The 12,377-nt window shown below is 42.9% G+C and overlaps 1 protein-coding gene across 1 annotated transcript in view; it reads left to right on the plus strand.

The window, feature by feature from the left end:
• LOC120021256 (solute carrier family 12 member 2-like) overlaps positions 1–12,377 on the plus strand; it is a 90,710-nt gene that overhangs the window by 41,243 nt on the left and 37,090 nt on the right. The window contains exons 4-13 of the mRNA XM_038964927.1: positions 127–222; positions 5,029–5,168; positions 5,955–6,065; positions 7,847–7,955; positions 8,392–8,519; positions 8,687–8,771; positions 8,874–9,040; positions 10,432–10,539; positions 10,805–10,928; positions 11,149–11,250. Coding sequence (XP_038820855.1) covers positions 127–222; positions 5,029–5,168; positions 5,955–6,065; positions 7,847–7,955; positions 8,392–8,519; positions 8,687–8,771; positions 8,874–9,040; positions 10,432–10,539; positions 10,805–10,928; positions 11,149–11,250 — 1,170 coding nt within the window. The remainder of the gene's footprint in view (positions 1–126; positions 223–5,028; positions 5,169–5,954; positions 6,066–7,846; positions 7,956–8,391; positions 8,520–8,686; positions 8,772–8,873; positions 9,041–10,431; positions 10,540–10,804; positions 10,929–11,148; positions 11,251–12,377) is intronic.

Consider the following 12,377-nt stretch of genomic DNA (forward strand, 5'->3'; position numbering starts at 1 on the left):
CAACAAGCAAAATGGGCTGCTTATTGATGCTCATTATTGCAGTTATTCGCCTCCTAGGAGTTTGTAGAAATGTTAATGCTGATTTTGTTTTGTCGCTAGTTAATCATGTCCTCCATTTTCTTTCAGTTCTCTCCTGTGTGATTGTTCTCATGGCAACAGTTGTGACCACCATCACCGGCCTTTCGACCTCAGCGATTGCGACTAACGGCTTTGTACGAGGAGGTATGAACCTTTGCATCTTTCAAGGTCCAATGCAGCCATTTTTTATCTCAATATCAAATCATTTCTGGGTAACAATTAAGTGATTTTGTGTGATTTTTTTGACCATTTTAATTTAAAACAGAAACGTGGCTTCTTAGCAAAGATCAATTTCCCAAGCCAGAATTTAGCTAGGACAGTCTGAGAGTGAAAAAGAGAGATTGTGCAAATGAACAAAGTTGTGACGCATGCTTTTCTGAAGGAAGAGCAGCATTTGTACGTGGAGCAGAGGGGAGAAGAAGAAGGAGAGAAAAAAAACACTAGTAGGAAGCACAGGGGGGGGGGGGGGGGGGAAAGCTGCACAGACAACTCATCCAGAACTTTGACTTCTGGCAGAAAGCCATTAAGATATTAGTATTGAATTGCATAAAAGTGTAGCTTCATCACCTCGTGCGCCACAGAACAGAGACTCACCGACATATTTAAAACGCTATGGACGCACCAGCTACTTCAAAATGGTCGCACATCCTATCTGAGCCCTTGCCCTGACATCATCCAGGTAAAAGAGAACTACAACAGCGTAGCTCAGAAACACATCTCTCCCTCTACAGTGCACTCGAGAGATCCGAGCACAACTGTGAACACAGACAGCCTGGGATGTTCCGTGTTCGACAAAACACAAGACGATGATAAACCAGCACCATCAGTGGATGACAAAGCCTTCTTGGACATTATTAACAAACAGGTTTTCCAGGATGATGGAAACAACTGGTCCTGCCATCTCCCATGGTGGCACCAACAGCATAAACCATCATGCTGTTACCAAACTTGGCATCTGCAATGTTCTTCAAGTAAATGTGTTTGTGAGGTTGACCATGCGGTTGGATTGGAACAGTGAGGAGGCATACGAGTAAGATGTGTTTTTTCTTGCCCAGAGTAAGGCTTTTAATAGCAAACGTGAAGATACTAAGCTGGCCACTGTACAAGTATTTACAAAAAACGATAAACAGGACAATGAACAAAAAGGTAGGCCTAATAAACTCAAAAGAAAACCCAGGCTCCAATCATGGCTGTAAACCTGGCAGCATGCCTACCTGTCTGTCTAGTCCAAACAACAATAACGCACAGGGATTAAATACACATTCCCACAATGCATCAGCCAATGGAAAGAAGACATGACACAATGAACAAATAACATTCACAATGCAAGAAATTCAATAAAACTTGTTCATAAACATATCTGTATTCATACCAGCACACTTAAACTACATGACCAAAAGTATGCCGACATCATCTCATTCCAAATTCATGGGCATTAATATAGAGTTGTTGGGCGATTAGGCCTGGCTCGCAGTCGGTGTTCCTATTCATACCAAAGATGTTTGATGGGGTTGAGGTCAGGGCTCTGTGCAGGCCAGTCAAGTTCTTCCACACCAATCTCGACAAACCATTTCTGTATGGACCTCGCTTTGTGCACAGGGGCATTGTACTGCTGAATCCGGAAAGGGCCTTCCCCAAACTGTTGCCACAAAGCTGGGAGCACAGAATTTCTAGAATGCCATTGTATGCTGTAGCATTCAGATTTCCCTTTACTGGAACTAAGCGGCATAGCCCGAACCATGAAAAACAGCCACAGACCATTATTCCTCCTCCACCAAACTTTCCAGTTGGCACTATGCATTGGGGCAGGTAGCGTTCTCCTGGCATCCGCCAAACCCAGATGGTGAAGCGTGATTCATCACTCCAGAGAACACGTTTCCACTGCTCCAGAGTCCAATGGCGGCAAGCTTTACACTCCAGCTAACGCATGCTCAGCCATGGAAACCCATTTAATGAAGCTCCCGACGAACAGTTCTTGTGCTGACGTTGCTTCCAGAGGCAGTTTGGAACTCGATAGTGAGTGTTGCAACCGAGGACAGACACATTTTACGCTCTTCAGCAGGTGGCAGTCCCGTTCTGTGAGCTTGTGTGGCCTACCACTTTGCGGCTGAGCCATTGTTGCTCCTAGACGTTTCCACGGCACAATAACAGCACTTACAGTTGACCGAGGCAGCTCTAGCAGGGCAGAAATTTGACAAACTGACTTGTTGGAAAGGTGGCATCCTATGACGGTGCCACGTTGAAAGTCACTGAGCTCTTCAGTAAGGCAATTCTACTGCCAATGTTTGTCCATTGAGATTGCATGGCTGTGTGCTCGATTTTATACACCCATCAGCAGCTGGTGTGGCTGAAATAGCCAAATCCATAAATTTTGAAGATGTGTCCACATACTTTTGTATATATATAGAGTATTAATAAATATGCTTCTCATAAATCATTAACCGTTTGCAATGTCTTGTTATTTATAATAATGCTTTAGATTAGGTGACTGAAGACAAGGACGATCATCAGTGTTTTTGTAAAATGTTCAGTGGAAATTAAGTCTTGTTTGACACATTTTAAAGTGAAAAATCTGAGTCTCAGCATCAACCTGTTACCGTGGAATTTCCCTTTACCGTTTTTACCAGCGCTGTCTGATCTTGGCACTTCTGACCACTAGACTTGGCTATTGGTGCATAGAAATGAGCCTCTCATATCAATAGATTAATACTGTAGAAAAAAAATGAATAATTCAAGAGATGGCTCTCCCAACAGTCAGCTCAGCTCAGCTCAGTTTTGCATTTATAATTCCACCTTAATATATTTCTCATGAGTTGCGCAAGGTCGCTTCATGCTGATTTTTATTTAGTGTGGTTTTTTTCTGGCCTTTTCTTGGCATGTTTGGATGAATGGGGCTGAGGTCTCCCACACTACTGAAAGGCTAACCTTTTAACTTTTCTCTGGAATTCATTCAAACGTGCGTCCCGCAGAGCAGTTGCCGGCTCATGTGACATTTGCTTACTCTCCTGTGTTTGGATATGGATTTACAGGTGTGATTTTTACCAGCTGGACTTGGCTATCATTACCATTATCCACGGAATGGAATATGTATTATCAGTCGAGGGCCTCAATGAGATGTTCCCTGATTCATTTGGAGTCGAATGAAGGAGGGGGAAAACACCGTCCACACATTGGTCCCAGTTGTCGCAGCATGAGGGGAAATTCAGTATTGTGTTTCTAAATTTGCAGCAGTTCTCCCTCAAGTCACTGAAAGAGACCAATGCTGGCAGGGAGGTCTGAAATGGATATTAGGACACTCCACATGGGCAAGGGAAAACAAAGGATTAGATTCATTTTAAAATGCGCTGGTGATGAAATCATATTGTAGTAAAGGATATTTGTGTTTTCTGTAGGGTACTCCTCCTGGAGACCGCCTAATCGATTTAATTTTCATAAGGTTTCCAGTTTACCACAGCCAGATTGTTTTCGGGCTACAGGCGGCAAGAGAGGCTCCATATAGTGGCTATTGTTTTGTCTAGAGCAGCAGAGTAACCAAAACACGCACACTATCTAATTTCAACATCCACTCCTCCTGAATTGATTTTCTTTCGAAGTAGGCTAATCCATTACCCTTCGGTGGAATGCAAAAACTTTTCACCAAGGCTAAAACCTTTTTTTTCCCCCTTGGTAATATCTGTAACATGTTCAAACAAACCTTTGCCTAAGAGAAAGTTCCCCCTGCTGCTACTGCACCTGCTCTAGCAAAGTAAAGTTGGTGCATTATGATGGCAAGAGTAGATTGAAATCACATGCCATTTGTAGGGATTACTGTAATACTCCCAATTACAGCACTGTGTAGGTTTTTAATCCTACCCCCCAAAAAATTCCACATATTCCCACATCTCCCTCCCTCCAAATGGTCTCTCAATATCAAAATGTAAATTTTACAGAGGGCAAATCAAAATGTGCTCTCTGAAAGTTTGACTTTCAGGGGATATTCCTGAACGGTTGTTCAATTTAACGTACTGATGTTGACGCTTGAATGGGGCCGAGAGCCTGGAAAACAGCTTCTATCTCAAGGCCATCAGACTGTTAAATAGCCATCACTAGCCTGCTACCACCCGGTTACTCAACCATGCACCTTAGAGGCTGCTGCCCTATATACATAGACATGGAATCACTGGTCACTTTAATAATGGAACACTAGTTACTTTAATAATGTTTACATAATGCCTTAATAATTTCATATGTATATACTGTATTCTATTCTACTGTATTTTAGTCAATCCCACTCCGACATTGCTCGTCCTAATATTTATATATTTATTGACTCTATTCTTTTACTTTAGATTTGTGTGTATTGGTGTATATTGTTAGACATTACTGCACCTTTGGAGCTAGGAACACAAGCATTTCGCTACACCCGCAATAACATCTGATAAATATGTGTATGTGACCAATAAAACTAGATTTGAGTGTAGGTGGAACGAATAGAGCCAGCAAAATATCCCCCATGTGCTCAAGCATGACCCCACATTAATTTGTCCACCCACTCATGCCCTCAGAGATCAGTCGTTTTGGTTCCTTCCTTTGTCTTGTCCCCCACTCGTGTCTGTATGAGCACTTGAGGTGCTCTCCAAAGCTATCAGCAGAGAGGTTGTATAAAGAGAGATCAACGAGGATCTCTACTCAGCCTGTCACACTACAAACTCATTGTGCAGCTAAACGTGTCAATTCATTTGTCTCCCATCTTGGAGCTCCTCCATCCTATCCACTCGTTTGAGCAGATATGTTGTTTTAAGGGTGTCGTTGAGATGAGTGTACTAGGCTGTACTGCAGTTAGTTTTAATGATGTATGCAAATTCAATAGGCTAGCCTACATAATACAGTTATTTGATTAAACAATGTGTTTCGCCTTTCTGAGACAAATTAAATGAAATGTAAATGCTTCGTCCATCTGTCTCTTTGCAGGAGGGGCATATTATTTGATATCCAGAAGTTTGGGGCCAGAGTTTGGCGGCTCCATTGGTCTGATCTTTGCCTTTGCCAACGCTGTGGCTGTCGCCATGTACGTGGTGGGCTTCGCAGAGACGGTTGTGGAGCTCCTCGGAGTAAGTCACCCAATCCTTCCCCACGTCATCATCCAAGATCAACATTTTCTTTCAGTTTTATTTGTTACTTTTTTTCATTTTGATTAAATATTTGGTTTTCCCTCAAAAGGTTAACTTGAAGATTCAATAATACTGCTGAAAAAGCCTACTTTTTTAACACCATAGTTTCCACATCTCTAATAAGCGGTGAAGGATGCTTTGGGTCTCCTGATGTTCAATGTTTATTCTTAGGTTGTTTGCAAGGAGGACTGAAAAGCCACTATTTATTTAGGGGCAGCTCATGCAAAGTTAATAACGATGACGCTTCTCCTTCGAGATCTTTGAAGTATTTTAAGCAAGGCTCACTCAGCGTGGTACAATCCTGCCCCCACACAGTTTTTTTGCATTTTGCTGATTGCAGTGTGCCATTGGCGTCAAGTGTAAGCTGCAAGTGTAATGAATTGTTTTCTCTGTTCATCAGAATTTCAAGCCCCTGAATTTGTTTTGCATTTCAGTAGTGTTTTTCTTTTTTTTGTGATAAAATTTGGTCAGATGTTTTTCCGCCTTTTTGAGATGGGGTTGGTAAAAGAAATGTGTTGCATTTTACATTCCATTTTGCGAGTTAAGTTTCGAACTCAGTTGTAAAGAAGTTGAAAATAAAAAATAAAGCAAAATATTTGCAACGCTTTTTCAACTGGCCAGTATCACAGTAACGTAGCTGAACACCAGACAGCCAGTTATGAATTTGAGTGTTTCTCCTACCTCTTGGTCTGACAGTGAAGTTAATATTCTCCTGTGATTTCTCAGAGCGTGGATTGCATTATGACGGATGAGATCAATGACATCCGAATCATCGGTACCATCACCGTCATCCTTCTCCTGGGTATCTCCTTGGCAGGAATGGAATGGGAAGCTAAGGTAAGATGATAACATACAACTCGGTTTGATTGAATAGAGCCCTCAGTCATGGTTTCTATCTAGAACTTAAGGTGATATTGAACTGCAACTCATCTCTGACGTCAAGCTGAAATTGACCTCAAATAAGCAGAATTCCTTCCAGACTGACTGAATGCAGACATTGATGTACACTGTGCAGTAGGCTAGATGTAATACATTGCTCTGTTTTGTGGTTAATGCTAGTTGGGAGGTGTGGTGAAAGTGTACAGTTGAAGTCTGAAGTTTACATACACCTTAGCCAAATACATTTAAACTCAGTTTTTCACAATTCCTGACATTTAATCCTAGTATAAATTCCCTGTCTTAGGTCAGTTAGGATCACCACTTTATTTTAAGAATGTGAAATGTCAGAATAATAGTAGAGAGAGTGATTTATTTCAGCTTTTATTTTTTTCATCACATTCACAGTGGGTCAGAAGTTTATATACACTCAATTAGTATTTGTTAGCATTGCCTTTAAATTGTTTAACTTGTGTCAAATGTTTTGGAAGGCCTTCCACAAGCTTCCCACATTAAGTGGGTGAATTTTGGCCCATTCCTCCTGACAGAGCTGGTGTAACTGAATCAGGTTTGTAGGCCTCCTTGCTCGCACATGCTTTTTTAGTTCTGCCCACACATTTTCGTATGGGATTGAAGTCAGTGCTTTGTGATGGCCACTCTAATACCTTGACTTTGTTGTCTTTAAGCCATTTTTCCACAACTTTGGGAGTATGCTTGGGGTCATTGTCCATTTGGAAGACACATTTGCGACCAAACTTCCTGACTGATGTCTTGAGATGTCGCTTTAATATATCCACATAATTTTCCTACCTCATGATGCCATCTATTTTGTGAAATGCACCAGTCCCTCCTGCAGCAAAGCACCACCACAACATGATGTAGCCACCCCCGTGCTTCACGATTGGGATGGTGTTCTTCGGCTTGCAAGCATCCCCCTTTTTCCTCCAAACATAACGATGGTCATTATGGCCAAACAGTTCTATTTTTGTTTCATCAGACCAGAGGACATTTCTCCAAAAAGTATTATCTTTGTCCACATGTGCATTTGCAAACCGTAGTCTGGCTTTTTAATGGCGGTTTTGGAGCAGTGGCTTCTTCCTTGCTGAGCGGCCTTTCAGGTTATGTCGATATAGGACTTATTTTACTGTGGATATAGATACTTTTGTACCTGTTTCCTCCAGCATCTTCACAAGGTCCTTTGCTGTTGTTCTGGGATTGATTTGCACTTTTCGCACCAAAGTACATGGTACCTTCAGGCATTTGGAAAATTGCTCCCAAGGACGAACCAGACTTGTGGAGGTCTTCATTTTCTTTTCTGAGGTCTTGGCTGATTTCCCCATGATGTCAAGCAAAGAGGCACTGAGTTTGAAGGTAGGCCTTGAAATACATCCACAGGTACACCTCCAATTGATTCAAATGATGTCAATTAGCCTATCAGAAGATTCTAAAGCCATGACATCGTTTTCTGGAATTTTCCAAGCTGTTTAAAAGCACAGTCAACTTAGTGTACGTAAAGTTCTGACTCACTGGAATTGTGATACAGTGAATTATAAGTGAAAAAATCTATAAACAATTGTTGGAAAAATGACTTGTGTCATGTACAAAGTAGATGTCCTAACCGACTTGCCAAAACTATAGTTTTGGTTAAACTATAGGAGTGGTTAAAAAACGAGTTTTAATGACTCCAACCTAAGTATATGTAAACTTCCCGACTGTAACTAACATGTTCATTCTGTCCACAGGCTCAGATATTCCTGCTGGTCGTTCTGATTACGGCCATCTTCAACTACTTCATTGGCTCCTTGGTCCCACTCAAGTCCAAGGAGTCGCAGGGCTTCTTTGGCTACGACAGTAGGACCCTGTTTGGTTCTCCCTTTTACACAACACAAACTGACATGACTGTCAAGCAAAAGTAAAGACAGTCCAAGACGTGTCAAATTAAATTAGATTGACACAGTACCGGTGGTTTCGTTGCGGAGCTATAATTCTGAATTCATGTATTCTTCTCTGAACTCATGATCTGCATGACTACTGTATGCAGCATGACGTACTGGCTACTCAAAGTTGTACTAGAGATTTTTGGATGAAGTCACAAGACCAAACCAATTGTATTATTTGTAATTCACTTTGCGACCTGGTTCCAGCTCACAGATCAACTGATCGAGTCTGACTATCCTAAGATACGCTCTGCATGCTTTGTGACTATTGCGCCATCTTGCATTCTCTCTTGATCTGCTCACCTCTCCTTTCTCTCTATTTCTCTTTCCCCCTGCTCTCTTGCTCTAAGGTGCGATTATGATGGAGAACATGGGTCCGGACTTCCGAGGCACAGAGTCGTTTTTCTCCGTCTTTGCCATCTTCTTCCCTGCAGCCACTGGCATTCTGGCTGGCGCCAACATATCAGGAGATCTTTCTGTAAGAACCCCTGGTCATTGTTTAGAACAAAACAAGCAGATGACTTATCCCAATTCATATAAAAAGGATACAATCAATGGAACTCATATTGTCTTGATTAAAAGCTTAATGTGTGGGACTTGATATGAAATCAGTGTGGGGGACTAGGCATTTCTTTATATTCACAGGACCCACAACTGGCCATTCCAAGAGGAACACTCTTAGCCATTCTGATCACTGGCATTGTCTACCTGGGGGTTGCCATTTCTACTGGTCTGTGGAATTTCTTCTCATTTGTCCCGAACAAGACCGACTAAATTATACATATTACAGATCGAGAGTTTGTGACAATTTGTCTCTTGTTTCTCATTAAAGGCTCTTGCATTGTGAGAGATGCCACAGGAAACGGCAATGACACACTCGGCGCACAGTTCATGGCCAACTGCACCGATGCCGCCTGCAAGTTTGGCTATGACTTCTCCTCCTGCAAGGGTAACGACGGCCAGTACAACTGCAGATACGGACTCCAGAACGACTTCCAGGTACATTACACGACTACACTACAAAGGTATGTGGACACCTGCTCGTCGAACATCTCATACCAAAATCGTGGGCATTAATATGGAGTTGGTCCCCCCCCCCTTTGCTGCTATAACAGCCTCCACTCTTCTGGGAAGGCTTTCCACTAGATGTTGGAACATTGCTGCAGGGACTTGCTTCCATTCAGCCACGAGCGTTAGTGTGGTCAGGCACTGATGTTAGGCGATTAGGCCTGGCTCGCAGTCTGTGTTCCAATTCATCCCAAAGGTGTTCAGTGGGATTGAGGTCAGAGCTCTGTGCAGGCCAGTCAAGTTCTTCCACACCGATCTCGACAAACCATTTCTGTATGAACCTCACTTTGTGCACAGGGGCACTGTCATGCTGCAACAGGAAAGGGCCTTCCCAAAACATTTGCCACATTTGGAAGCATAGCATTTCTAGAATGCCGTTGTATGCTGTAGCGTTAAGATTTCCCATCACTCGAACTAAGGGGCCTAGTTCGAACCATGAAAAACAGCCCCAGACCATTATTCCTCCTCCACCAAACTTTACAGTTGGCACTATACGTTGGGGCAGGTAGCTTTCTCCTGGCATCCGCCAAACCCAGATTTGTCCGTCGGACTGCCAAATGATGAAGCATGATTCATCACTCCGGAGAACGTGTTTCCACTGCTCCAGAATCCAATTGCGGCACGCTTTACACCACTCCAGCCGAGGCTTGGCATTGCGCATGGTGATCTTAGGCTTGTGTGCGTGGAAACTCCATGGAAACTCATTTAATGAAGCTCCCGACAAACATTTATTGTGCTGACGATGCTTCCAGAGGCAGTTTGGTACTCTGTAGTGAGTGTTGCAACCGAGGACAGACGATTTTTACGCGCTTCAGCACTCAGCGGTCCCATTCTGTGAGCTTTTGTGGCCTACCACTTCGCCGTTGTTGTCCTAGATGGTTGGACTTCACAATAACAGCACTGGGCCAGCTCTAGCAGGGCAGAAATTTGATCAACTGACTTGTTGGAAATCCTGTGATTGTGCCACGTTGAAAGTTGCTGAGCTCTTCAGTAAGGTCATTCTCCTGCCAATGTTTGTCCTATGGAGATTGCATGGCTGTGTGCTCCATTTTCTACATCTGTCAGCAACGGGTGTGGCTGAAATAGCAGAATCCTCTAATTTGGAGGGGTGTCCACATACTTTGTGTATGTCTGATTGGGTGATGATTGTTACCTAGAACGGCAGCCATTATGTGGCAATTTTTATCACCGTTGAGTGGTGAGGGGGACTTGAAGAAACGTACATACTTAGTCCTCTTCGTCCCGGGTGGGACAGAAGTTGTCGAAGAAAGGTATGGCCTTATGGGCTCAGCTGTTTAACCGGTATCATGCCTTTTCCTTAGGTCATGAGCATCGTGTCCGGGTTCGGCCCCATCATCACTGCCGGAATCTTCTCCGCCACTCTGTCCTCTGCCCTGGCTTCTTTGGTCAGCGCCCCCAAAGTGTTCCAGGTAAGCCCCTAGACTCCGTCCTCAGATCCTGCTTCCTTAATCTGTCCCTGCTAGTCACGTTATGCTTTTACCATATTATCCTTACTTTATGGAATAGCCTGCCGAGTTTATGCACACGTCCTGTTACAGTTCCTGTCCCATAGACACAGATCAAAGGCAAGGTTGTGATCTTGTATCCCAATGTTCCTCAGGTCATCCACCTAGTGTCCCATCTACTGATTAGTATAGCGGTGTCCAATTCCAATGGTTTTTCCTTCTCCTCCAGGCTCTATGCAAAGACAACATCTACCCCGGCCTTGAGATGTTCGCCAAGGGGTATGGCAAGAACAACGAGCCCCTTCGCGGCTACATCCTCACCTTCTGCATCGCTCTGGCCTTCATCCTCATCGGTAATTACGCCGTCCAGGTTTAGCCATCTAACAATGACACTATTATTCACAATATGGCATTCTGTAGTATGTCAGGAAAATTGAATTCAGTATTATGTCAGTATATCATTCAGTAGTACATCAGTAATATATCATTTAGTAGTATAAAGTGTACTATTGAATGTCTATGGACAGTTCCCTATGAACAACTTAATCTGCCATGTTTTTGTCTTTATTTTAGCCCAGTTGAACATTATCGCTCCCATCATCTCCAACTTCTTCCTGGCCTCCTACGCTCTCATCAACTTCTCTGTATTCCACGCCTCTCTGGCCAACTCTCCAGGTAAGTCCTTTTGGGACAACAACAACACTTTCCTGAGGAAAAGCAGATAGTCTGGAATTTCAGTGCGACCAAAAAACAGAGCCCCAAAGGTCCTGACTATGGCCAGAATGAAGTCATGAGTCTTAACAGTTAAGTCATTAGGCTTAAAGGTGAGATTTAATAGGAAATAGGACTTCCAAACAAATAATTTATAGGTGGGAGCAGTCCTCACCTCATCCTCATCTTTCTGATAAGGCCCACAGTTTTCTTCTTAAGGAAGTAAATTGGAAGAAATGGGATTGTCTCAATGGCTCTCAGTATTATACAAATGATTGATAGATGCTTGGTTGAAAGCAATACTGCTGGGAAACCTGTACTGCTGCTTATTATTGAATGCAACACATTCCGTATATTGGATTTGACCCTTGTCTGACTGATGTGATTTGTGTAGAAGTCAAACCTCCAGGGACTGGGGTTTAGTAGTGAGGCTAGCTTGGCATGATGGCACAGTGTCATTAAATATCACTTAGTTGATCCAAGCTGGATGATGTCCACTCAGTTTCAACTGTCAGTCTATTGGTGTCAAGAAATCAAGATCTTTACTGTCATTTTTTTCGTACCTGATGGTCATCAGTTGTGCCTTAGTCAAGACGGAAAAAACAAATGAGTGTACGAATTTGAAACAACAATTTCATTGTTGTATCATCCAGCAGTCGTTGTATAAAGTGATGTTTGTTTTTCTGTTAGTACCACACAAAAAAGCCCTAGGAGAACGCCAGGTACAGATTTTATATCTAATTCAGACATTGTCCACGCAGACCATTTAATTACACGGATTTAAAGGGTACATGACTCACCACAGGCAAAGCAAAAGACACTTGGCTTCTCGCCTCTGGAAACTCAAACTGGCAATGTCAAACGCCTTCTTTTCTGGCCACCTTTACAGCCCGTTTTCGCTCTCCCATGAGTGTATGTAAAAATGGGCATGGGGCAAAGAATGACGTCACTCCAATGTACCCTTCATGTCCTGTGGTTTTTGTAGTTCTTGTCATTGTGTAACCGTGCGCACAGTTAAACTGTGCCCCATTGTACCCGTTTACTAAACTCCCACTAGTCTAGTCTCTTTAGTATCTAATTAACTGGGATCC

This window comes from Salvelinus namaycush, chromosome 26 (assembly GCF_016432855.1).
Source record: "Salvelinus namaycush isolate Seneca chromosome 26, SaNama_1.0, whole genome shotgun sequence".
In the NCBI taxonomy this organism is placed as follows: Eukaryota; Metazoa; Chordata; class Actinopteri; order Salmoniformes; family Salmonidae; genus Salvelinus; species Salvelinus namaycush.